Genomic DNA, 27,882 nt, shown 5'->3' with positions numbered 1-27,882 from the left:
CGAAGGAGTATCATCATTTCGGCCATTACCTTGGTAAATACCCTCGGTGCCGTGGACAGGCCGAACGGCAACGTCTAGAATTGGTAATGACAATCCTGTACCACAAATCTGAGGTACTCCTGGTGAGGATGGTAAATGGGGACATGCAGGTAAGCATCCTTGATGTCCAGTGATACCATGTAATCCCCCTCTTCCAGGCTTGCAATAACAGCCCTGAGCGATTCCATCTTGAACTTGAATTTTTTTATATATGTGTTCAAGGATTTCAAATTTAAAATGGGTCTCACCGAACCGTCCGGTTTCGGTACCACAAACATTGTGGAATAGTAACCCTATCCTTGTTGAAGTAGGGGCACCTTGACTATCACCTGCTGGGAATACAGCTTGTGAATTGCCTCTATCACAGCCTCCCTGCCTGAGGGAGTTGTTGGCAAGGCAGATTTGAGGAAACGGCGGGGGGAAAATGTCTCGAATTCCAGCCTGTACCCCTGAGATACCACTTGAAGGATCCAGGGATCTACTTGTGAGCGAGCCCACTGATTGCTGAAGTTTTTGAGACGGGCCCCCACCGTACCTGGCTCCGCCTGTTGAGCCCCAGCGTCATGCGGCGGACTTAGAAGAAGAAGCGGGGGAGGACTTTTGTTCCTGGGAACTGGCTGTATGCTGCAGCTTTTTTCCCCTACCTCTGCCTCTGGGCAGAAAGGACGCGTCTCTACCCCGCCTGCTCTTTTGGGGACGAAAGGACTGTACCTGATAATACGGTGCTTTCTTTGGTTGTGAGGGGACATGTGGTAAAAAATGCTGACTTCCCAGCCGTTGCTGTGGACACTAGGTCTGAAAGACCATCCCCGAACAACTCCTCACCCTTATAAGGCAAAACTTCCATATGCCTTTTAGAATCTGCATCACCTGTCCACTGCCGAGTCCATAACCCTCTCCTGGCAGAAATGGACAGTGCACTTATTTTAGATGCCAGCCGGCAAATATCCCTCTGTGCATCTCTCATGTATAAGACAGCGTCTTTAATATGCTCTATGTTTAGCAATATAGTGTCCCTGTCTAGGGTGTCAATGTTTTCTGACAGGGAATCTGACCACGCAGGTGCAGCACTGCACATCCATGCTGAAGCAATAGCTGGTCTCAGTATAATACCAGTGTGTGTATATATAGCCTTCAGGAGAGCCTCCTGCTTTCTATCAGCAGGTTCCTTTAGGGCGGCCGTATCCAGAGACGGTAGTGCCACCTTCTTTGACAGGCGTGTGAGCGCTTATCCACCCTAGGGGGTGTTTCCCAACGTGACCTATCCTCTGGCGGGAAAGGGTACGCCATTAGTAACTTTTTAGAAATTACCAATTTTTTATCGGGGCAAGCCCACGCTACTTCACACACTTCATTTAATTCTTCAGAAGGGGGAAAAACTACTGGTAGTTTTCTCTCCAAACATAATACCCTTTTTTGTGGTACCTGGGGTCACATCAGAAATGTGTAAAACCTCTTTCATTGCCTCAATCATGTAACGAGTGGCCCTATTGGACATTACATTAGTCTCTTCGTGTCTGCCATCTGAGGTAGCGGGCGTTTTAGAGCCCCTGATGGCCTTTGAGACGTCTGGGCAGGCACGAGCTGAGAAGCCGGCTGTCCCGCATTTGGCATGTCGTCAAATTTTTTATGTAAGGAGTCGACACTTTCACGTAATTCCTTCCACAAGTCCATCCACTCAGGTGTCTGCCCAGCAGGGGGTGACAACACATTTATAGGCATCTGCTCCGCCTCCACATAAGCCTCCTCATCAAACATGTCGACACAGCCGTACCGACACACCGCACACACACAGGGAATGCTCTGACAGAGGACAGGACCCCACAAAGCCCTTTGGGGAGACAGAGAGAGTATGCCAGCACACACCAGAGCGCTATATAATACAGGGATTAACTAAATTATATCCCTTTATAGCTGCTATATATGTATATTGCGCCTAAATTTAGTGCCCCCCTCTCTTTTTTACCCTTCTGTAGTGTAGACTGCAGGGGAGAGCCAGGGAGCTTCCTTCCAGTGGAGCTGTGAGGGAGAAATGGCGCCAGTGTGCTGAGGGAGATAGCCCCGCCCCTTTTTTGCGGACTTCTCCCGCTTTTTTCAGGAATTCTGGCAGGGGTAATATATCACATATATAGCCTCTGGGGCTATATATTGTGATTATTTTGCCAGGCAAGGTGTTTATATTGCTGCTCAGGGTGCCCCCCCCCAGCGCCCTGCACCCATCAGTGACCGCAGTGTGAGGTGTGCATGAGGAGCAATGGCGCACAGCTGCAGTGCTGTGCGCTACCTTGTTGAAGACAGGAGTCTTCTGCCGCCGATTTTCCGGATCACTTCTTGCTTCTGGCTCTGTAAGGGGGCCGGCGGCGCGGCTCCGGGACCGAACATCAAGGCCGGTTCCATGCGGTCGATCCCTCTGGAGCTAATGGTGTCCAGTAGCCTAAGAAGCCCAAGCTACCACCAGTTAGGTAGGTTCGCTTCTTCTCCCCTTAGTCCCTCGCTGCAGTGAGTCTGTTGCCAGCAGATCTCACTGTAAAATAAAAAACCTAAAATATACTCTCTCTCTAGGAGCTCAGGAGAGCCCCTAGTGTGCATCCAGCTCAGTCGGGCACAAGATTCTAACTGAGGTCTGGAGGAGGGTCATAGTGGGAGGAGCCAGTGCACACCAGGTAGTCCTAAAGCTTTCTTAGTTGTGCCCAGTCTCCTGCGGAGCCGCTATTCCCCATGGTCCTTACGGAGTCCCAGCATCCACTTAGGACGTCAGAGAAAAAGGACTGAAAACAGACAGGACCCCAGCTCTGAGATCGATGTGGAGATAGTCTTCTAGGTAAATGAAGTGCAAATTCACCCATCCATTCGAAAGGAAGGTGCTATATAAGCGGTTTGAAACAGGTTGAACTTCCTCCTCAATGGGGAAGAAGGTCTGCACTTCAGGTAAAAGAGGACCAGCATAGTCTTTCTGCTTTATCACCACAGAAAGGAAAACAAAATACTCTTCTCTCAAGAGAGTGGCTTTAACAGCTACACAGTTAAAACCAGCCATTGAAACGTCAGGACCCCTTTCATGATCAGGGTTTAGAGATTGGTACTTGAGGCATTCACCACCCAGTGTCCACTGCCATGTTTAACCGAGCCCAATACACCTCACTAACATTTCCCTGCAGCTGTGAGGGAGGATGAATGAGCTGCTGGCTGCAGTTTAAGTTCTGGTGAGCCTGCTAAGTGTGAAACTTCACCAGGATGAAAGGGATTGGAACATCCCCAAAGGGCACAGCACAGAAGTATCGCAGCCATGCAAAAGAACAGCTTTATTAACACTTTTAGGCTAGCTGTAGGCAGCATACACCTGGCACCCTGCATCAACCTTTCCTTGTTGTGAAAATCTTGGTGTAAGGGCTGAACAGTGATCCCAGGTCTTTGCTCTAGGTCTAGGAAGAGTGGGGAGCTACTTAGCTTGCTGCAACATCTGGTCTAATGCCAGCTCAAAGGCTGCAGAAAGCACAGGGATCAAAAGATGACGGCCAGTGACTAAGCAGACATAGGGGTATATGCAATTGCGGTCGAATTCCTGAAAATGTCGAAAAACTGGACATTTTCACCAAAAAAAAAAAAAAAAATTTCGACAATGTAATTATGTACTTTTCGCCAAAAAAACGGACTTTCCAAATTCGACATTTGTCAAATTCGACATTTCTGCAATGGTACAAATGCGGCAATTCGACAAAAGTATATTCAATTGAAGATTGTAAATTCGACAACAGTGCTTTTAGACAGTAAATTCGTCATTATCAATCCTCCACACTTTGCTGGCGGAATCTAATAAAAATTTTTACAAACATGTTTTTTTTAATTGGTAATAGCATATCTATTTATATTAGAAGGGATTAGGTACTTGGTCTGTCTATTTTGGAGGCACAAGTATTATTTATATATTTTTAAAAATATATTTATTTTTTTATTTTTTATGGAATGGTAAAAATCAGAAAAAAAAATGGCGTGGGGTCCCCCATAACCAGCCTCGGGCTCTTCGAGACGGTCCTGGTTCTAAAAATCCGGGGGGAAAAACAGACATGGGATCCCCCGTATTTTTAAAACCAGCACCGGGCTCTGCGCCTGGTGCAAAAAAATACGGGGGACAAAAAGCGTAGGGGTCCCCCGTATTTTTTACACCAGCATCGGGCTCCACTAGCTGGGTAGATAATGCCAGAGCCGGGTGTCACTTTTATACAGCGCCCTGCGGCCGTGGCATTAAATACGCAACTAGTCAACCCTGGCCAGGGTACCCTGGAGGAGTGGGGACCCCTTCAATCAAGGGGTCCCCCCCCCCTCCAGCCACCCAAGGGCCAGGGGTGAAGCCCGAGGCTGTCCCCCCCCATCCAAGGGCTGCGGATGGGGGGCTGATGGCCTTTTGAAAAATGAAAGAATATTGTTTTTTCCAGTAGTACTACAAGTCCCAGCAAGCCTCCCCGCAAGCTGGTACTTGGAGAACCACAAGTACCAGCATGCGGGAGAAAAAAAGGCCCGCTGGTACCTGTAGTTCTACTGGGGGAAAAAAATACCCAAATAAAAACAGGACACGCACACCGTGAGAGTAAAACTTTATTTCACACGTCGACACAGCCTCGGGCTTCACCCCTGGCCCTTGGGTGGCTGGAGGAGGGTGACCCCTTGATTGAAGGGGTCCCCACTCCTCCAGGGTACCCCGGCCAGGGGTGACTAGTTGCGTATTTAATGCCACGGCCGCAGGGCGCTGTATAAAAGTGACCCCCGGCTGTGGCATTATCTACCCAGCTAGTGGAGCCCGATGCTGGTGTAATAAATACGGGGGACCCCTATTCTTTGTCCCCCGTATTTTTTGCACCAGCACCAGGCGCAGAGCCCGGTGCTGGTTTTAAAAATACGGGGGATCCAGTCAGTTTTCCCCCCGGATTTTTAGAACCAGGACCGTCTCGAAGAGCCAGAGGCTGGTTATGCTTAGGAGGAGGGACCCCACGCAGTTTTTTTTGGGGTTTTTTACCGTTTTTTAAACAAAAATTAAAATCTAATCAAAATCCGTCAAATCGTCCGTTTTTCGACAGCGGTACTGTCGAATCCGTTTTTTATTGAATATGTTGAATTCCGGCACCCACCTGCCGGAATTCGACGGTCGAATTGTGTCGAATTAAAAAACGGGCGAAAAATTGCAGCGATTCGCCGGCAATTGCATATACCCCATTGAGTTGGATGGCTGGCTCCCGCTTGGATTTAGACTCATTCCATTAGATCTGATGGTACGTTCTAGGCAGCACGGTACTGAGCCTCCACAGAGCAGTTGTGTAGGGCAGCCACTGTCCATACATTAAGAGGTCATCAAAGTCCTAATTTTGAACCACAAGGACGCTAGCTGCGAGCATAGGGTTTTTTGTTTTGCTACGTCTGAGCCAGGGTTGGTTGGTTTAAACCAAATTTACATTTAAAAAAAATAAAAAAAACAACAACACACACAACCCTCTTATTCATCTGTTGGGGACAAAGGGATCACTATGGGTATGGATGGTGAGGCTAGCCTGGGCACCAGTTAAATTTCTTTACCCAACAGCACAGGCTCCCTCTACCCCAATACCTCGCCCCCAGCTCAGACTTCCAGTTTAGTGAACAAGCCCAAAGCAAGTAGCAGGAGGAAGAAAGCCTGGAATACACAGATCAAACATACAGAGGCATGGAGAAAAGGGAGAACGAAAAAAAGAAACAAACAAAAAAAAAAAAAAAACAACCCCACAAGTCAGGTTCATCAGGGTGGGCTATGGGATGTCCCAAAGCAGTCTCCCTATGTGAGGGGACGCTCCTGTGCTGCGCTGAGAACTCTATGGCCAAAACCCGTATCTATGGGAGGTGAAGGTGTCAAAGGAATAAAATTTAATGAACCTTTGAGCAGAGGACCATGCTGCAGCCTTACAAAGTTGATACGCAGAGACGCCTCACTGAGCTGCCAAAAAAGTGCCGACAGACCAAGTGGAATATTGGCCAGCCCCATTTGTTGAAATCATACAGAACAAAAAAGGGAATCAGATTTGTGAAAATCCAGAGTTCTGTGCACCTAAAAACAGAGGGCCCACATAATGACCAAGGAGACCTGATCCTTGGAAGAATCAGGTGTCTGCAAGGATGGAACCACAAGCTCCTGATTGATGTGGAACCAGGATACGACCTTCAGAAGATAACCCGGGCATGTGCGAAGGACTGCTTTACATGGAAAACGAGAAAGAGCAGCAAGACAAGGCACTCAAGAGACTCGTCATACCGAAGCAATCTCACGGAGAAAGTCTTCCACGTAAGCCAACGATGGTCAACAGTATGAAGGAGTTCAAAACGTGCTGAATGCTGAATGTAAAGCACGTATGACAAGAGACAAGTTACACTGAGCCACCGCCAGAACAAAATGGAGGCTGCACATAGATAACCCCCTAGAGAAAGGTCTGCACATTGGACAGAAGCGCCACCTTATGCTGGAAAAAGGCCGAAAGCACAGAAATCTGTACTCCGAGTGCAAAAAACAGTAATCCTAAAGCCAGATCTGACCGTGTGCGTGTTGGAGGGGGTGGGGGGGAGGAGATGGGTGTTTGGGAGCAGACAGGAGACTGGCTAGACTAAAAGATCTGGGGTTGAAACAATCAAACCACGCACCATTCTAAATAGTTTTTGTAACACTGCGGTCGATCCGGATGGAAGAATGCTTTCTTGCATTAAGCATGGTGCGGTTTAGAGACTAAGAGAACCCCATAGCTCTTAAGACAAGTGTCTCAAGTAACAACCCGTCAAAGCAAGACTGGCCAGATCTGGACACAAGCACAGGCCTGAGACAGAAGGTGTGGACAGGGAGGGAGAGGCCATGACACATTGATGGAAAGATTTAGAAGAAGATCATTGTAGCAAGCTAGGCATACTAAATTTGGAGCAATGAGAATCACTGTGGCGTCACTACTCAGACCTCAAGTACCCCCAACAGTTAATGTTTTCCAGGTCACCTAGCAGTTGAACAGGTGTACTCATTACTCACTGACATTTAAAAAGACCCACAGGTGGAGGAACTTATTTCACTTGCAATCATGTGAGGAGACCTGGAAAACATGAACTGTTGGGGGTACTTGAGGACCAAGGTTGGGAACCACTGCTCTAGAGCATTCTTGGAATCTGCATTACAGGTGCGAAGGCAGAGGGGGGTCTGCTGGCAACGACCGTAGATCCTAACACCTTAGAAGTGAGGATGCCAGAGTCAATGGCAGCCTCACACATATAAGTACTCGCCACCCAGATATGCTCAACTAGAGACAATAAGTCAGACCTGTGAGCCCCGGAGTGAAGACCAGCCTCTATAGGCAGGGGTGGGGAACCTCCGGCCCGCGGGCCGTACAAGGCCCGCGAAGCCGTTTGGTCCGGACCCCCTGCTTGTGTCAGTGAGACACGCAGACGCTCAGTCCGGCGGCAGCGTCTCAGCTGTCAGGGAGGAGAGTGCGGCTATGTCGGGCGGCGGCGTGTAGGGCTTCAAACCAGCTGCCGGTTCGTGAGCCAGAGCTCACGGAATAGCAGCCAATCAGGAGCCGCCGCTGCCGGTCCGCGAGCTCTGATTGGCTCACGAACCAGTGGCTGGTTTGAAGTCCTTCACCCCACCGCCCGACAAAGCCACGCTCTCCTCCCTGTCATGACCCCCTGCCAGCCGAGACACGGCGCCGGATGGAGCAGCGGTAAGCAGCACAGTTGGGGGGGCACTGTGGGGGCAATTGTGGACCTGGCGCCGCGGGGGGGCAATTGTGGACCTGGCGCCGCGGGGGGGGGCAATTGTGGACCTGGCGCCGCGGGGGGGGGCAATTGTGGACCTGGCGCCGCGGGGGGGGGGGCAATTGTGGACCTGGCACTGCACTATTGGGGGCATGTATATCACGTCCCATTTTAAATTGACCACACCCAACTGGGCAGACCTACTGGGGGGCAGTGTAATTTTTTTAAGTTGAGAATTTTTGTATGGCCCCCGAAGGATTTTATAAATATCCAAATGGCCCTTGGTAGTAAAAAGGTTCCCCACCCCTGCTCTAGGGAGTCTGCCCAACGTATTATAGCCATCAAGACATAAGCGGGTGCGAGGGCCAGGCACACGACCGCCCCTGCATTGGAAAAGATTGTATTAAAAAAAAAAAAAATTCTAATAATTCCAGTTTCCTATTCCCATGGTTCTTGAGAGGCCATGTTCGGTATAGGAAGGGTAGTAGATAATTAAATGGGCAATGTGTGCATCCACTGGAAGAGGAAACTCCTATTTTGTCCTATCTGCCGATGGAAGCAGATAAAACGTAGAGAGAATGTAGAGAATGTTTGGATACAAAAAAACAACCCCGACTGCGCGTATGAGCCCATGCCTCCACTAGGAGGGCTTCTAGCTTAGCAGAGGAAAGGAATTCAGCTGTAGCCTTCTGATGCTTAAAGACAGGGGCATCAGACTTCAAAGACTATTCAGAATCCTTATACAAAAGCACGGATCTAACTGCCCTGAGTAGTGCTTCAACATCTACCTGTGCCTAGGAATCTTCAGGAACAGAGGAATTTTCCACATCTAAAAGAGACAGACGTCCTCCTCACGGTCTGAAGACACATCAGAGTTGGAGTCACACACAGAATGAGGCATGGAGCAGTCTTGTCTGGCAGGTTTGAGTTTGGAATGCCGGTCCTTGTCAAACATCTGTTGGAGATGAGCTGACACCTGCGCTAGACCTTGAACTGACTGAGAAAGAATGGACCCATGGCAGTTCTACAGCAGCGAGTTGTGCATCCCCTTGAACAGGCAAAACATTGACCACAACAGCGGTCAATTGTAAGAGGAAATCACCAAATGTAAAAAGGAGGATTTTGGTAGTTCGATAAATCCGTTTTTCGGAAGCCATAGGGGACACTGGCACAACTTCAAGACTGTGGGTGATGATGGTGGCTTACTGGGAGCTGGCACTTTAAATAATCTAAGAAGTGAACCAGGCTCCACCCCCCCCCCCCACACCCGCCATCATCCCTCAGTTATGAATTAGCAGAGAGGAGACGGGAACAAGAGAACAGAAACTATACGAAGGAAAAGAGCGTATAGCAATTAAAAACAACAGAACAGCAAGGAAGGCAAGAGAACAGCGACGGGCGGGCAGCCAGTGTCCCCTATGGCTTCCGAAAAAAGTGATTTATCGGTAAGTACCAAAATCCTCCTCTTTCTGTCAGCCACTAGGGGACACTGGCACAACTTCAAGACTGTGGGGACATCGCAAAGTTTCCCCCCTGTGCGAGAGATCGCCGAGGACCTTGCAAAACAAGACGGCCAAACTGAAGATGAAGCCGCAAAAAAGAATCAAACTTGTAGAATTTAGCAAATGTATGAATACTGGACCAAGTGGCTGCACGACAGAGTTGAGACATGGTAGCCCCCCTACTAGCGGCCCACGAAGACCCAACTGAACGCGTAGAGTGGGCAGCAATGGACACTGGCAGTCACCTAAACTGGTGGAGATAGGCCTGACCAACAGTCAACTTAATCCAGTGGGTCAGGGTCTGCTTAGTAGCAGGCCACCCGCAACGAGGGACATCATAAAAGGACGAATAAAGCATCAGACTTCCTGAAACGCGCAGTCCGCTCTACGTAAATCTTCAAGGTTCTCACTACATCCAGAGAAGATGTCCAAGACTCGTCCTGCAAAGATGGAACAATAGGCCAATTGAGGTGAAAAAGCAGACACGACCTTGGGAAGGAAAGAAGCACATGTTCTCAACTCCAACCGATCAGGATGAAAAATCAAAAAGGGGGGTCTGCAAGACAAGGAACTTAATTCAGAAACCCTCCGGGCTGAAGCTATGGCTAATAGAAAAGCAGTCTTCAAAGTAAGCTATCGAAGATCAGCTTCTTCCAAAGGTTCAAAACAGGTTCACTGTAGAAATTCCAGCCCCAGATTTAAATCGCAAGGAGCTGTAGGTGGAACAAACGGAGGTTGTACCCGTAGAACCCCTTGTAGAAAGGTTTGCACATCTGCTAGGCGTTTCTGGGGGGGGGGGGGGGGGGATAATCGATAAAGCAGATACCTGAACCTTCAGGGATCCTAGACGAAGTCCATAATCCCAATCCTGTTTCAAGAAACACTAAGAACCACGAGACGAAAGAAAGAGAATCAGATGAAAATCCTCTTCGATCACACAAAACTATATAGGATCGCCAGATGCAATGGTATTGGGCTGCCGTAACCGGTTTTCATGCCCGCAACATCGTGGGGATCACAGATTCCGGAGTTCCTTTTCTTTTCAGGATGTCTGCCTCAATAACCATCCCGTTAAACGTAGCCGTGGTAAATCTGGATGCACAAAAGGCCCTTGTAGATCCGGATGCAGAGGAAGAGGTCAAGGATCGTCTGCTAGAAGGAAGCGCAGGTCTGCATACCAAGCCCTCTGAGGCCAATCTGGTGCCACCCACCGTGATGGACTCCCATTTGATTCTCTTGAAAATGCAAGGGAACAGAGGAAACGCGTAAATTAAGTCGCACGGCCAGAGCGTCCACAGCTTCCGCTTGAGGTTCCGGGGATCTGGAGATGTATCTTGGAAGCTGATGATTGAGATGGGATGCCATGAAATCCACGTCTGGACACCCCAGCGTTGTATCAGATCGTGAACACCTCTGGGTAAAGAGCCCACTCTCCCGGATGTAGATCCAGACAGCTGAGGTAGTTGGTTCCCAGTTGTCCACTCCTGGAATGAATACCGCCGAGAGAATTACTGTGTTGAATTCTGCCCATTGGAGAATATGTGACACCTCTCGCATTGCCTGTAGACTGAGTTCTGCCTTGTTTGTTTACGTACGTTACAGCAGTCGCGTTGTCTGATTGAACTTTTACCGCCTTGGATCGAAGAATGTGGGCGGCTTGAACCAGCGCATTGTAGATCGCTCAGTTCTAACATTTATTGGCAACAGCGATTCTTGTGGAGACCAGTGGCCCTGAAGATTGGAGTCCAACACAACCGCGCCCCATCCCCTGAGGCTGGCATCCGTCGTGAGGAGTGTCCAGTCCCACACACTGAACCGCCTGCCGCAGTGAGGCTTGTGCAGCTGGAGCCACCAAAGAAGCGAAAGTCGTGTCTCTGGAGATAGATGAACTAACTGTTGAAGGTGTAGATGCAACCCTGACCATGGATGTAACCGGTCCAGCGGGAAAGGACGTGAATGAAAATGTCCGAACTCCAGAGTTTCTAAAGCAACTACCATCTTCCCAAGCAGACGAATGCATATATGGACTGATACCCGTCGTGGCTCGAGAACAGCCCGGACCACTTTCTGTATGCTCAGCTTTGTCTTGTGGCAGAAAAACTCTGTACACTGGTGTCCAGGGTCACATTGAGAAACTGGAGACGCTGTGACAGCTAAAGGTTGGATTTCCAAAAATTGATTATCCATCCATGTTCTACCAACACATTGTATGTTAATAGAACATGCACCTGGAGAATGAGATCAGATGAAGCCTTGAGGAGGTCATCTAGGTATGGTATTATTGCGATTCCCAATGATCTGATGTGAGCAATCACCGACATGACCTTGGTAAAACACTCTGGGTGCTGTGGACAGTCAGAATGGTAAGGCTCTGAACTGAAAATGATCTTGTTGAATCGCGAGAACCTGAGAAATGCTTGGTCAGGTTCCAAATCAGAATCCTTGGTGTAGAGAGATCATGAACTCCTTGGGTTCCAGGCTCGAAATCACAGAGTTGAGCGACTCCATCTTGAACCGGTAATAAGACTGAAACTGATTTAATGATTTCAAGTTCAGGATTGGTTTTACCGTACAGTCTGGTTTTGGAACTACGAAAAGATTGGAATAGTAACCCTTTTTCTGTTGACTCAGTGGTACCGGCATTAGCACAGCCGATTCTACTAAGGTCCGTATTGCACCTTGAAGGTGCTAAACGTTTGTCCAGAAGGATGGGAAGACTTGTCGTAAAATATTTCTTTGGCGGTAAAACTTCGAAATCTAACTCGTACCCTTGGGAGATGATGTTGCGAATACATGCATTGTCAGATATTTTGAACCAAGCATCCTGAAAATTTTGAAGCCGCACTCCCATCGTACCTGGGCCCCGGTGGGAAGGGAGATCATCATGCCAGAGTCTTTTCTGTAGGCTTTGGGACTTGACGATGAGCAGCGACTGGTTGCTTTCTGCGACCTCTGCCTCAAAAGGGTGTAAGCTCTTTGGCGTCCTCTAAAAGGTTGAGTGGAACGAACGGAGGTTCCAGTACAAGAGCGCTTAGACGGTGATGGAAGGGTCGTAAGAAGGTAGATTTACCACCCGTAGAATTAGAGTGTCTAGTTCTTTTCCAAAAACAATGTCACCAGTAAACGAAAGTGCCTCCGCCGCTCTTTTTGACTCAGTGTCTACTTGTCATGACCTCAGCCAAAAGGCTCTTCTGGCTGCAATAGTTGCTGCTGAGATACTAGAGTTAACTTGTCCGATATCTCTAGCCACTTCTCCTAGTTATATAGCCGATTCTTTAATGTGTTCCGCTAGGATAACTACATTTTCTAACGGAACCCTCTCTTGAAAATCTTTAATCAACTTAGTGGCCCAATGCACCACTGCCTTGTTCACCCAGGAGCTCACAAAGGTTGGTGTAAGTGCAACCCCAGCGGCCGAATAGATGGACTTCAACATGGTGTCCAACTTCCTGTCAGAAGGGTCTTTCAAAAAAGTTGCTCCTAGAACAGGTAATGTCATTTTCTTTGACAACCTGGAAAGAAGAGTCCACTCGAGGGGACTTCTCCCATTTATCCGTCATAGCCGATGGAAACAGATAAATACTAAGGAATCTTTTGGGCATCTGAAATCACTTGTCCGGGTTTTTTCAAGCCTCCGTCACCTGATAATCCAGCTTCTTTGAAAAAGGATAAGTGACCGAAGAACGGTGTTTTCTGCCAAATAACGCAGTATCTGGCGACTCCGGTGTTGAAGTCTCGGAATTGTTCAAAACTTGTCATATAGCTAAAATAAGAGGATCAACCCCATGAGAAAGTTCTGCATCTGTAATTTCGCCCAACTCACGATCGTCCTCCTCAGCTTCGTCCTGAGAAAAGTTCTTCTCCGGATTTATCGGACTGAAGAATTAAGGGCACTGGACATTTCTTAACCTTGGACTCCGTCTCCGGCTGGTTACTGGATGAGTCCAAGCGTTTTGTGAGACCCTCTACCGACCTGGCTAATCCTGACACTCAAGGTGGTACTGTAGCAATAGAAGGTAAATCACTTTGAGGAATCTTCCTAACCGTCTCACGAGTCTTCCGTAAAGCAGCCACCTCAGTATGTAATTGTGAGATGATTCCTGTTAGCGCTACTGCCCAGGGGGAAAAATTAGCGTCTTGGGATGGGTTAACTAAGTAACCTCCAAAGCACATGCCTCACACAGGGAGGATTCATCCATGTGAGCTTTTCTGTTATACTTCGCATAGACGAACAATTTTTGGGACGTCTTATTCGCTGGTCCCTTGCCTGCCATTTTAGAGACACATACAATTTTCCACCAGCACCCTCAATAATAGAGAGAAAGAGAGGAAAGTCAGAAGGATAGAGGGAGGTATTTGACAGACTTCCCTATTCTAATTCCCCTCAGCCACCAGGCTGTAGTTTGTGCAGGCTATTAAGTTTCTGGCAGTCTGCAGCAATGTGCACCTGTCTTTGCTCTACAGTGCAGATTCCTGAGGAGAAAGAAACAATTGTTGCCATTAATGAGCTACCTAGCTGAGGAAGGAGTTTGAGTGACAGGTTGAAAACCCGCCAACTCTGCCCCATCCCCTATGCAGAGGCACCCATATCACCAGGTCCCCGCCAGTTTAATTGGGTGCCTCAATTAAAACAATAAGCTCATATCATCCTTCCCCTCTATAAATTAGACTCTAGCCTTACTGCACTGGAGTGCTGGACTCTCTCTCCAGTTCCAGATTAAGTTTGTGTTTAATGCCGATTAATACTGCCGCACTGTGTAATGTGAGCACGGCAGTGCAGGGAGATGGCTACTACATACATGATACCGGCGCTGCGTGGAATGCAGCCGCTCCACAATGTACAGAGGAACCGCTCATTCCCCCACGCCGCTGCACCGTGTCACGGACCAGACACAGCGGGGAGCGGCGAGGAGGACAAACTGGAAGCGGCCACACTCTTCCTCCACACTGGCGCGCTGTGTACTGTCAGCGCGGCAGTGCAGGAAGACCTCAACGCTGTCGCTGGAGAGATAGCTGGGAGCAGGCAAGCACTATTTTCCCCATGCTGCAGCGCTATGTCTGTCAGCGCGGCAGTGCAGTGCGAGTCCCGTCGCTATCGTGGCCAGTGTGACCGGGCAGAGGAGAGGATGGAGGTCAGCTGCTGTGCATACGGATGCGGCTGTGTTGGGAGGAACAGTGCTTCTGTGGTTAAGCGCTGTTCTCCTGTGCGGCTTGCTGCTGGTGTGTGACCCCGACCTCACTTCTCTGGGTAAGTGGCGAAGGGTTCCTGAGGCTAAAGGGAACCAAGTCCCAAGAAAAAAGAAAAAATAATAATTTTTAAATAAAAAGTAATATAACTGAGCAGGAGCTCGGTCAGCAGTGACCGGCTCCCTCGGCACAAATTCAAAACTGGGGGATGATGGGGGATAGAAGGGGAGGAGCCCATTTCACTGCTTAGATTATTTAAAGTGCCAGCTCCCTGTAAGCCACCATCATCACCCCACAGTCTTGAAGTTGTGCCAGTGTCCCCTAGCGGCTGACAGAAAAAGCACCACAGATATAAAAATAAGTGGGGCTACAACACTGTATAGGTCAGTGACTGTATGTGAACACTAATAGAGAAAAGAATTTACTCACCGGTAATTCTATTTCTCGTAGTCCGTAGTGGATGCTGGGAACTCCGTAAGGACCATGGGGAATAGACGGGCTCCGCAGGAGACAGGGCACTCTAAAAGAAAGATTAGGTACTATCTGGTGTGCACTGGCTCCACCCTCTATGCCCCTCCTCCAGACCTCAGTTAGGGAAACTGTGCCCGGAAGAGCTGACACAACAAGGAAAGGATTTGGAATCCAGGGTAAGACTCATACCAGCCACACCAATCACACCGTACAACTCGTGATAACTATACCCAGTTAACAGTATGAACAAAAAACTGAGCCTCATTCAAAAGATGGCTCATAACAATAACCCTTAAGTTAAGCAATAACTTTATACATGTATTGCAGAGAGTCTGCACTTGGGATGGGCGCCCAGCATCCACTACGGACTACGAGAAATAGAATTACCGGTGAGTAAATTCTTATTTTCTCTGACGTCCTAGTGGATGCTGGGAACTCCGTAAGGACCATGGGGATTATACCAAAGCTCCCAAACGGGCGGGAGAGTGCGGATGACTCTGCAGCACCGAATGAGCAAACTCAAGGTCCTCCTCAGCCAGGGTATCAAACTTGTAGAATTTAGCAAATGTGTTTGAACCCGACCAAGTAGCAGCTCGGCAAAGCTGTAAAGCCGAGACCCCTCGGGCAGCCGCCCAAGAAGAGCCCACCTTCCTTGAGGAATGGGCTTTTACTGATTTAGGATGCGGCAGTCCAGCCGCAGAATGTGCCAGCTGAATCGTGCTACAGATCCAGCGAGCAATAGTCTGCTTTGAAGCAGGAGCACCCAGCTTGTTGGGTGCATGCAGGACAAATAGCGAGTCAGTTTTTCTGACTCTAGCCGTCCTGGAAACATAAATTTTCAGGGCCCGGACTACATCCAGCAACTTGGAATCCTCCAAGTCCCGAGTAGCCGCAGGCACCACAATAGGTTGGTTCAAATGAAACGCTGATACCACCTTTGGGAGAAATTGGGGACCAGTCCTCAATTCTGCCCTGTCCATATGGAAAATCAGATATGGGCTTTTACATGACAAAGCCGCCAATTCTGACACGCGCCTAGCTGAAGCCAAGGCCAACAGCATGACCACCTTCCACGTGAGATACTTTAACTCCACGGTCTTAAGTGGCTCAAACCAGTGGGATTTCAGGAAATCCAACACAACGTTAAGATCCCAAGGTGCCACTGAAGGAACAAAAAGGGGGCTGAATATGCAGCACTCCCTTAACAAACGTCTGAACTTCAGGCAGTGAAGCCAATTCTTTTTGAAAGAAAATAGATAGGGCCGAAATCTGGACCTTTATGGACCCCAATTTTAGGCCCATAGTCACCCCTGACTGTAGGAAGTGCAGAAATCGACCCAGCTGGAATTCCTCTGTTGGGGCCTTCCTGGCCTCACACCAAGCAACATATTTCCGCCATATGCGGTGATAATGTTTTGCTGTCACATCCTTCCTAGCTTTTATCAGTGTAGGAATCACTTCATCTGGAATGCCCTTTTCCGTTAGGATCCGGCGTTCAACCGCCATGCCGTCAAACGCAGCCGCGGTAAGTCTTGGAACAGACATGGCCCCTGCTGTAGCAGGTCCTGTCGGAGAGGCAGAGGCCATGGGTCCTCTGAGATCATTTCTTGTAGTTCTGGGTACCAAGTTCTTCTTGGCCAATCCGGAACGATGAGTATGGTTCTTACTCCTCTCTTTCTTATTATCCTCAGTACCTTGGGTATGAGAGGAAGAGGAGGGAACATATAAACAGACTGGTACACCGACGGTGTCACTAGGGCGTCCACAGCTATCGCCTGAGGGTCCCTTGACCTGGCGCAATATCTTATTAGCTTTTTGTTGAGGCGGGACGCCATCATGTCCACCTGTGGCCGTTCCCAACGATTTACTATCAGTGTGAAGACTTCTGGATGAAGTCCCCACTCTCCCGGGTGGAGGTCGTGCCTGCTGAGGAAGTCTGCTTCCCAGTTGTCCACTCCCGGAATGAACACTGCTGACAGTGCTAGGACGTGATTCTCCGCCCATCGAAGAATCCTTGTGGCTTCTGCCATCGCCATCCTGCTTCTTGTGCCGCCCTGGCGGTTTACATGGGCGACCGCCGTGATGTTGTCTGACTGAATCAGCACCGGTTGGTTTTGAAGCAGGGGCTCTGCTTGACTCAGGGCGTTGTAAATGGCCCTTAGTTCCAGTATATTTATGTGTAGTGAAGTCTCCTGACTTGACCACTGTCCTTGGAAGTTCCTTCCCTGAGTGAATGCCCCCCATCCTCGGAGGATTGCATCCGTGGTCACCAGGACCCAGTCCTGTATGCCGAATCTGCGGCCCTCGAGAAGATGAGCACTCTGCAGCCACCACAGCAGAGACACCCTGGCCCTCGGGGACAGGGTGATCAACCGATGCATCTGAAGATGCGATTCGGACCATTTGTCTAACAGATCCCACTGAAAGATTCTTGCATGGAATCTGCCGAAGGGAATTGCTTCGTAAGAAGCCAGCATCTTTCCCAGGACTCGCGTGCAATGATGCACCGACACCTGTTTTGGTTTCAGGAGGTCCCTGACCAGAGATGACAATTCCTGGGCCTTCTCCCCCGGGAGAAACACCTTCTTCTGTTCTGTGTCCAGAATCATGCCCAAGAACAGCAGACGCGTCGCAGGAATCAGCTGCGACTTTGGGATATTCAGAATCCAGCCGTGCTGTTGCAACACTTCCCGAGATAGTGCTACGCTGACTAACAACTGCTCCTTGGACCTCGCCTTTATAAGGAGATCGTCCAAGTACGGGATAATTTAACTCCCTTCTTCCGATGGAGTATCATCATTTCGGCCATTACCTTGGTAAATACTCTCGGTGCCGTGGACAGACCAAACGGCAACGTCTGGAATTGGTAATGACAGTCCTGTACCACAAACCTTAGGTACTCCTGGTGAGGTGGGTAAATGGGGACATGCAAGTAAGCATCCTTGATGTCCAGTGACACCATAAAATCCCCCTCTTCCAGGCTTGCAATCACCGCCCTGAGCGATTCCATTTTGAACTTGAACTTCCTTATATAAGTGTTCAAGGATTTTAAATTCAGAATGGGTCTCACCGAACCGTCTGGTTTCGGTACCACAAACATTGTGGATTAGTAACCCCGTCCCTGTTGAAGGAGGGGAACCTTGATTATCACCTGCTGGAGGTACAGCTTGTGAATAGCCGCCAGTACTACCTCCCTTTCCCTGGGAGCAGCTGGCAAGGCTGATTTGAGGTAACGGCGAGGGGGAGTCGCCTCGAACTCCAGCTTGTATCCCTGAGATACAACTTGTACCGCCCAAAGATCCACCTGTGAGCGAACCCACTGGTTGCTGAAGTTCCGGAGACGCGCCCCCACCGCACCTGGCTCCGCCTGTGGAGCCCCAGCGTCATGCGGTGGACTTAGTGGAAGCAGGGGAGGATTTTTGTTCCTGGGAACTGGCTGCCTGGTGCAGCTTCTTTCCTCTACCCTTGCCTCTGGGCAGAAAGGATGCACCTCTGACCCGCTTGCCTTTCTGAGGCCGAAAGGACTATACTTGATAATACGGTGCTTTCTTAGGCTGTGAGGGAACCGGAGGTAAAAAAAGTCGACTTCCCAGCTGTTGCTGTGGATACGAGGTCCGAGAGACCGCCCCCAAACAATTCCTCACCTTTATAAGGCAAAACCTCCATGTGCCTTTTAGAATCAGCATCGCCTGTCCACTGCCGAGTCCATAATACTCTCCTGGCAGAAATGGACATTGCGTTAATTCTAGATGCCAGCCGGCAAATGTCCCTCTGTGCATCCCTCATATATAAGACGACGTCCTTTATATGATCTATGGTTAGCAAAATAGTATCCCTGTCGAGGGAATCAATGTTGTCTGACAGGGTATCAGACCATGCTGCTGCAGCACTACACATCCATGCTGAAGCAATAGCAGGTCTCAGTATAGTACCTGAGTGTGTATATATAGACTTCAGGATAGCCTCCTGCTTTCTATCCGCAGGCTCCTTTAGGGCGGCCGTATCCTGAGACGGCAGTGCCACCTTTTTTGATAAGTGTGTGAGCGCCTTGTCCACCCTAGGGGATGTTTCCCAACGTGACCTGTCCGTTGCCGGGAAAGGGTACGCCATCAGTAACCTCTTAGAAATCACTAGTTTCTTATCAGGGGAACAGCACGCTTCTTTACACAATTCATTTAACTCATCAGATGGGGGAAAAGTCACTGGCAGCTTTTTCTCCCCAAACATAATACCCTTTTTGGTGGTAACCGGGTTAATGTCAGAAATGTGCAATACATTTTTCATTGCAGTAATCATGCATCGGATGGCCCTTGTGGACTGTACATTTGTCTCATCCTCATCTACACTGGAGTCAGACTCCGTGTCGACATCTGTGTCTGCCATCTGAGCTAGCGGGCGTTTATGAGCCCCCGATGGCCTCTGAGACGCCTGGGCAGGCGCAGGCTGAGATGCCGGCTGTCCCAAGGCTGCTGCGTCATCAAACCTTTTATGTAAGGAGTTGACACTGTCGGTTAATACCTTCCACATATCCATCCACTCCGGTGTCGGCCCCGTCGGGGGCGACACCACACTTATCTGCTCCTGCTCCGCCTCCACGTAACCCTCCTCATCAAACATGTCGACACAGCCGTACCGACACACCGCACACACACAGGGAATGCTCTGACTGAGGACAGGACCCCACAAAAGTCCTTTGGGGAGACAGAGAGAGAGTATGCCAGCACACACCACAGTGCTATATAACACAGGGATTTACACTAAAAAGAGTGATTTTTCCCAATAGCTGCTTATAATCACATTTGCGCCTAAATTTATGTGGGCCCCCCCCTCTTTTTTACCCTTGTTGTAGTGGATACTGCAGGGGAGAGCCTGGGGAGCGTCCTTCCAGCGGAGCTGTGAAGAGAAAATGGCGCTGGTGTACTGAGGAAGAAGGCCCCGCCCCCTCAGCGGCGGCTTCTCCCGCTTTTTGTATAATGTTAATGGCGGGAGTTTTAGCACATATACAGTTTTATAAACTGTATTATGTGCAGTTTGTGCCAAAAGGTATACTAATTGCTGCACAGGGCGCCCCCCCCAGCGCCCTGCACCCACCAGTGACCGGAGTGTGTGGTGTGCTGTGGGAGCAATGGCGTACAGCTGCAGTGCTGTGCGCTACCTTAATGAAGACAGGAGTCTTCAGCCGCCGTTTTCATCGATTCTTCTGTCTTCTGGCTCTGCAAGAGGGACGGCGGCGCGGCTCCGGGAAAGGACGATCGAGGTCGGGCCCTGTGTTCGAACCCTCTGGAGCTAATGGTGTCCAGTAGCCTTAGAAGCACAAGCTAGCTGCAAGCTGGTAGGTTTGCTTCTCTCCCCTCAGTCCCTCGTAGCAGTGAGTCTGTTGCCAGCAGATCTCACTGAAAATAAAAAACCTAACAAATACTTTCTTTTCTAGCAAGCTCAGGAGAGCCCACTAGGAGCACCCAGCTCTGGCCGGGCACAGATTCTAACTGAGGTCTGGAGGAGGGGCATAGAGGGAGGAGCCAGTGCACACCAGATAGTACCTAATCTTTCTTTTAGAGTGCCCAGTCTCCTGCGGAGCCCGTCTATTCCCCATGGTCCTTACGGAGTCCCCAGCATCCACTAGGACGTCAGAGAAATCAATGTTCACACAAATAGTTTTATGGGGGTTTTTGGTTAGAGACAAAAGCATAGCACTGAAATATAAGTATAGGGCTAACAAAGTACTCCTATACACTTACAAACCAACAGGCACACAGAACATCCAATGCATAAACGGGCAATATATATTGATCAACAAACCAGCCCCAACAGGGGAGGAAGGAGCCAAAATGTATATCTTGACCATGGGGGTGAAGAATACAGGGAGGCTTTTCAACACCTGTTTTGAATTTAATCGGAATTTGAAGACACCTAGATTTATTCCAGGAGGTAAATACACCAAACAACGGCTTACAGAGCCTGGCCCCTTGATGGACTCTTTATACCCCAGTGTCCATATCCAGTATAGAAAGAGAGAAATATAGGTCTACATAAGCTAAGCCACATAATAGGGCTAGTGAGACTCTGCTTTATGCATACTGTAAACCCAGGAATACAAGACACAACCCAAGCTTTGTATTTCATGCTCTCTCAAACAGAAAATATAGCTGTAGCAATTTTGGGTTTTCAGACCTCAGAATATTGTACTTTTTTTTTTTACATTCGTGCGCCAACTTTCACAGCTTGGCCATGGAAACAGAAGTTGTGTGTCACACAGGGATGAAAATGCAACAGGTGAGTAGATTCACACCGAAGTAAACTAGCTCTAAATACCACCAGTATTTACTTAGTAAAATCTTGAGAGCAAACCTGTACTGCTCTATTTCATTCATCCACCTACCTCTATAAGCTCCATAATAAAAATAAATAAGTTCCAATATTCACAAATGTTTACAGCTACATGCAAGAACAGAACACCTACCTGTGGTCCCCTTAACCACGAGAGTAGTTACAGTCGGCTTGACTGCAGATACAGTCACAGGAGTGACCAGTCTCATGCCACTCATGGGGACTGTTCGAAGGATAGTGCCCGGTTGGCCAGGTGCCCCCTTCAAAACCACCTGTCAAATGCATTACAGTTATTTAGACCAGACACAAATAAGGCAAAGTTAGATATTAGATACAGTTGTCTGCTTTTGTGTACACACCTGGGTTAAACCCTGTTGTCCATGACTTGTCAGCTTAGGAACAGCTGTTATTATTTTGCCTGGTGTGCCGGATGTTACCATTTTGGTGGTGAGGATGGTAATTGGGGACTTCATCCCAGCGGTGCTTGTGACACCTATAGTAAAAATATCAAACAAATAATGTAAATTAGGTACTAAACACACTTCTGATGCCAGCATTGTAAATGGAGGGGGACTTTGCAGAGGATCAGTAACATCGTCAAAAACAAACTTTGTACACAAATGGCATTTTATAATTCATAGGGATTACGGTTTGGCTCGCTCGCAGAGACAAGTGAAGACATGAAGTGAACTCCATTCTACCAAATCACCATTTATGGTAAACGGTAAGTCTGCCGGTAAAACCGAATACTTTCCACAGAGCAAATATTTAATTGACAACGGTTCGGCTTGGCAAAGCAGACAGAGGTGAATTCTTGGCTCAGTACCATAGGAGAGGTATAAGGCTGACATACCTGTTGCTCCTGCCTGTGTAATGATGGCAGACATTGGGATAGTTTTAATAATGGTGGTGGTTCCTGGCTTCGTTGTGTTTGGTGACACACTGCTGATACCGAGAATGGTAGGCTTGGTGCCCGTGCCTCCAGCCTGCGTCGTGGTGATTATAGTTGTGGGTTTGCCATCTGCTGAGGTCACCAACTTCAATATTGTTCCAGCAGGAAGAGGTCCCTTGGTCTGGACGTAGATAAGAAAAACAAAAGGAAAATTAGAGCACGTCTGCAGAGCAGTATCAGACACTGCGGTTAAATATGCACATTTAAAAATTAAGACAAAACTGTGCAAAATGAGTTACTATAGGGCTGCACCCAAGAAAACTAGACAACCTCCATTTATAAACCTCATCACCAATATGCATACCTGAATAATCTGGGTCAATGGCCCAGAAGATGCCTGTCCTGTTATAGCAGATGTCTGGACTGGTTTGGTTTGGACTACAGACATCATTTTGCCAAGATTTGAAATCTAAGAAAGAAACACTGTACTTAGGTGTTGGCACAAAACAACAACAACCAGGTAAAACGTATTATATGTTAATGTGTCCTCCAAGTAACACCCCGAACAGTTGTTTTATATTGACACGTGGGAAGTGCTCACCAAAGTGCTGCCGCCAGGAACGGAAATCGGACTTTTCACAAGAGTGATTGTCTTTGTGACTCCTCCAACCACTGTGGTTACAACTTGGGCTTGCTGGGCGACCGTGACCGTTCCCGATTTATGCACAGTGATGATAGGACGATTCTGTGCGTTTGCAGCGGAAGAAACCGAAGTGCCCACTTGCGCTGCCGCAGTTTTCAACATGCGTGTGGCCTGGTTGCTGACCTGTGAAGAGAAGGGGAACTATAAAACTATTATTCTTCACATCCATCAAGTTAACAGTTTCAAAAATACCATTTCTATTAAAAAAAACAAACACCAAGTAGTAGTCACACGTACGGAGGTTTATCATAATTTCCCTTTAATCCTAACACCTATGTTTTACACAGGTTCTGTGGCTGATTAAAACCAGGTGAAACGCAGGCTTAAATTTGGACAGCCACAGAACAGGGGTAAACCATAGGTGTCCCAGATTAAAGGGATATTATGGCAAGCCTACGTATACATATCCTTAAAAAATGGCAAACAAGCCAGGAGACTGTAACCCCCCCTCTCCTGAAAAACACATCTACAACAGCTAAACTCATTTCGGTCACTTTCTTACCATGATTGGGGAGGATGCCATTTTCATAGTAGTAGGGAGCGTGGTGGTTCCAGGGGACATTGCAACAGATTTCACCATGGTTGTTCCAGCAGGCATGCTTAGCATTGTGGGTGCAGAGGAGGGAGGTATCTTCTGGGTAGCAGCTGCTGCCGCAGCAAGAGCCGCCATACCACTCATAGGCTGACTGCTGCCAATAGCCTGTGAGGCAAATACCAAGATAGTAAATACACAATCCTTCCGTTGTTAGGGCAGCAACTCTTGACACGCACAATTCAACAGTTTTGAAAAGGAAGAAAAAGGGAAAAAAGAAAGAAACCTGTACAACAAGCCACATACAACGCATAACATTCCCCAGGGTTGTGTCTTAAGTCCTTTTTTATATGCTATGTAAACTTTAGATTGCACGTCTCATTCAGACTTAAACTTTATGGTAAAATTTGCGGATGACACTACACCTGTGGGGTTGATTACTAAAGGAGAGGAGGATCGTTACAGGGAGGAAATAAAGCAATTAGTTGAGTGGGGAGAGCATAATAACCTGTTGTTGAACAATAAGAAAACAAAAAGGAAGTTGTGATCGACTTTAGAAAGTCTAGGAAAACCCCTGTACATCCGCTTTTCATCAATGGTGAGGAAATGGAAAGGGTTCAGGAATAAAGTTTCTAGGAATTAATTTCTCTGAAGATCTGTTGTGGTCTTCGCGTATCACTGCTGTGGCGGGAAAGGCTCAGCAACGCCTTTTCTTTTTGCGTAGACTTCGAGCAGCGGGTTCGCAAAACATTTTAGTTAATTTCTACGGTTGCATGATTGAGAGAGTGTTGACATATGCAATCACGGTGTGGTATGGTAATACTAAATGTGCTGATCGTAGAACATTGGGTAGGGTACATAAATCTGCTGGGAGGATTACTGGTCTATCCCAGCCTAAATTGGAGGAGATATTTAATAAAAGGAGTGTGGCTAAGGCTAACAAGATAATTAGCGACAGTAGTCACCCTTGTTACCCAGTTTTTTCTCTTGCCCTCTGGGAAGCGTTACAGGTGTCTTGGTTGCCATACTAGCGGGATGAGAAACAGTTTTTTCCCTTCCATAGTTGTTGGTTTGAATTCTCATTTGTCTATCAAAGAATAAGTGTACTGTACTGTCATTTCACTTCTGCATTTTCTAATATTTTTAGTGACAATAAACTATCTTATCTTCAATTCAGATCACTTTCAGGCAAGAAACGACAATACTTACAGTCCCTTGGGTGCTTTGGGCAGGTACCACCATTCGTACACCAGGTGGAAGGGAGGTGACAGTCATTGGTGCTTTCCCAACTTGTGTGGCTGGCCGAACAGTAACGAGTGGCGTACTGACTGTTTGTGGTGTCCCCATCTTCAGGACTGCTGGAACAGCTACAGAAATTGGTACATCGATTAAGATGCTATATGCAATAGGGCACGGGAGAAATCATAGGAGACCAAGTATTTAGCAAAGAACTTGCCTTGAGGACGAGCAGCAGCAGACACTGCAATTGGGCTACCGGGGATCGTAGGCAAGACCTGAATAGTGGCTGTTGTGGGAGGCACAGAGGCAGCCTGTGGAACCAGGGTGATGCCGGTGTGGGCGACAGGTTGCACTGTTGGAGCAGCTGCTGCAGGCGCAGGACTCTTGGGCGGATTTACTGGCACAGACGGAACTGGATTGGCCGGTGACATTGCTGCGGCAGCAGCTGGTATGTCATACTTCTGAAGTTGCAGCAAGTAACTGTCTGCAGTGGATACAGCTCCCCAACTCACTTCCAGAGAGTTTGTATTTGCTCTAACTAACTGAACACGAGCAGGTGAAGGTGGCTTTTCTGTGAAAGATAAAGCAGCAATTCATTTTAAAGATACCAGAAAATTTGCAACCTAAAAAAAACCATGTGAAATACAAATTTTCATTATGAAAGCATTAGTACAGAACAATGGGGCAGATGTAAGAAGGTGCGCTATGTGCTTTTTGCACATAACTCCCGCTGCTACCGAATCGCCACTATGATGCGGCTCACAGCGGGAGGTTAAGGCAATCGCTATGTGCATGGGCTCGCTACGTCGGGTGCGCTGTGCCCATTTGAAGGTGAAGGCTCCCAGATGTATTATGGCTGGGGCAGTGGCTTACCGTTCCCTCTGTCCTTTTCGGCTGGTCGGGGCTGGCGGTGCCTTTCTGCTGCTGGTTCGCTACAGGGTTTTTTTGGGTTTTTTGGTCCATCAAACTAACTTTATTGGTCGCCGCCACACACCTCTCCACAGCGGCGTCTGACATCACCCCCACACGTCTCCTCGCATCTCCTCAATGCCCGGCGTCCTCACAGCCTATCCGTGCATGCGCCGGCTCACTCCGCAGGGCTCACTGGGAGCTGAGGTGACAGTGCATGCGCGTTAGTACAGCTAGCGGCGATATCAGGCTGGCTTATGTGGGAGGACGCATATCACAGGAAGGTGACAGAGCCCTCCCACATCAGCGGGGGCCTGTATAGTACATTGGGGCGGAAGGACAGGGCGTATCACCACGATAATGTGGCGATACAGCAGCAGGTATATAACATTCGTTAGAACGTTTTTCTTATATCTGCCTCAATGTGAGAATGTTGCGTTTGCTTTAAAGGGATGACATTCAGAAAAACAAAATCTACGGGTAAATGACTGAGCAGTTCAAGCCACACCAATTCCAAGACATTTATAACAGTCACCATTTCTAAAGCACGCAGGAATCTTCTACTCACCTGTTTCAAGGTACCACAGGTCCTTACAACACACTTGGTTATTCCAGGCTTTACGGTAGCCATCCCGACCACTCCATATATACAATCGTGTATTGATCGCTACAGCGCAGTGGCCAGCACGAGCCCGTGGAATGTTATCCTCCATTGTATCCATGACAATATGTTCCCATGCCATGGAGTCTGCAATTGAAAATAGGAAATAGTTTTCAAAATCCATTTAGAACGAATGGGGCCAATCTTCTGATCAAACCAGCTACTTACTTAGGAGAATACAAACAAAAAGGACTTACCAAGATTGAGACAAGCAAGTGTGTTTGTACATTTCCATTCCTTTTCATGGGTGGCTACCTTGACATCATCCATGACCAATGGCACCCAGCCTCCAAAAACATACATCCTGGTGGGAGAAACAGATACATTTTCATTACATCGGAGTGAGCCATCACATGGAAAGAGAAGAGAAGCAGCTTTGGCTTACTTGTTGCTTATAGTTGTGGCAGAATGAAGGCTTCGAGGCAGAGGGGCAACACCATTCAGATTGGGTTTACTCCATGTCAGCGTGTCTAAAGAGAACATAGTGACATAGCTCAGACCAAACATGCATCATCATTATTTGTAAGTGGCATTGAGCAGGTGGTGTAACAAAAAAAAAAATAAAAAAAACACAAAAATACATAAAAACAGGCATTTCAGAGCTTACAGTCTACAGAGTAATTACAGTCCTAATAACTAGTGTCCTTAGGGCGATATTCAATTGTTATTTAGAGTCTGAACTCCAGTCTAAAGTGACATGAGATCACAGGGCGATATTCAATTGACTCCACTCATCACACCCCTAGCAGTTGGGTTTAGCCTTCCGTTTATAATTACGGTGTACAGTCTAGCCTATGTAGAGGGTAGGGGGCCTAAACAGTAACGCATCCAACTGGAACTCAAGGAACATGACGAATGTTGTGTGCACTACTCTTGTCAGGCAAGATAGAGGGGGCAGGCAGACTTAACAAAAGTTCACAATTTATTAAAACAGTGATCACAAAATAAGATAATGTAAAAATGATTATGATTAAGAACTAATTCCGTACTACAACTCCATATATTCCACACATTAAAGTGCACTGATATGCTAGTATATTGACAATATGAAGTATTCTAGAAATTTTAAGCAGCTGGTGTTTTAGATGCTGAAGATCTGGATGTTATACGTATAACAGTCTCATACTTGTATTGATTTGTTCAAAGTGAAAATCACGTATATACAAAGTCAGTGCACTGTTGATTACAGATTAAATATCTGTGAGTTACCTCCAATGGACGAAGCACCCGTTCCGTTTGGTTAAGTATATCCTCATACAGGGATTTAACGCTTATTGCTTCCTTACTGTGAATATAGCACTCCCGAGTGCTCAGGTGTCCGCTTGTTCCAGCGACTATGTCCACTGTTCTCTCCTTACTTAGATCGTGTCCAGCTCGTGACTGCTCACTGCTCCAACGGATCACCTGGCAGTGCCGCGGCAGGTCGAAGTGCCGTTGATCCAAAAAGACAAGCTGTCAGCCACGGTCCCCTTGTTTGCAGGAGGGACCAATGCGGGTGGCTTTATTCGGGCAGATCCCGACCCGACAGTTGAGGTGAGCTAGCCGCCACGGTCCCCGTGATTCAAAATGGACCAGTGCAGGAGGCTGAAATCGGGCAGATTTTTACACGACAGTGGAGTATAGCTGGAACCGGTGAAGTCCGTAAAAGGTGGAAGTTGTTGGATAGAAGGT

The 27,882-nt window shown here is 48.0% G+C and overlaps 1 protein-coding gene across 6 annotated transcripts in view; it reads right to left on the bottom strand.

Annotated features, from left to right (window-relative positions):
* The window catches only part of HCFC1 (host cell factor C1), a 94,508-nt gene that overhangs the window by 53,905 nt on the left and 12,721 nt on the right, over positions 1–27,882 (bottom strand). For 4 of the 6 annotated variants that reach the window (XM_063936394.1, XM_063936393.1, XM_063936390.1 and 1 more), the window contains exons 5-15: positions 26,597–26,681; positions 26,409–26,515; positions 26,119–26,298; positions 24,859–25,212; positions 24,612–24,769; positions 23,373–23,570; positions 22,769–23,011; positions 22,532–22,636; positions 22,129–22,348; positions 21,635–21,768; positions 21,409–21,547 (exon numbers count right to left, since the gene is read on the bottom strand). In XM_063936394.1, coding sequence (XP_063792464.1) covers positions 21,409–21,547; positions 21,635–21,768; positions 22,129–22,348; positions 22,532–22,636; positions 22,769–23,011; positions 23,373–23,570; positions 24,612–24,769; positions 24,859–25,212; positions 26,119–26,298; positions 26,409–26,515; positions 26,597–26,681 — 1,923 coding nt within the window. The remainder of the gene's footprint in view (positions 1–21,408; positions 21,548–21,634; positions 21,769–22,128; positions 22,349–22,531; positions 22,637–22,768; positions 23,012–23,372; positions 23,571–24,611; positions 24,770–24,858; positions 25,213–26,118; positions 26,299–26,408; positions 26,516–26,596; positions 26,682–27,882) is intronic. The other 2 variants (XM_063936392.1, XM_063936395.1) reach the window with 1 other exon arrangement.

This window comes from Pseudophryne corroboree, chromosome 8, assembly GCF_028390025.1.
Source record: "Pseudophryne corroboree isolate aPseCor3 chromosome 8, aPseCor3.hap2, whole genome shotgun sequence".
Classification (NCBI taxonomy): Eukaryota; Metazoa; Chordata; class Amphibia; order Anura; family Myobatrachidae; genus Pseudophryne; species Pseudophryne corroboree.
The sequence above is the reverse complement of the archived record's forward strand: the minus strand, read 5'-3'. Positions and strand labels throughout refer to the sequence as shown.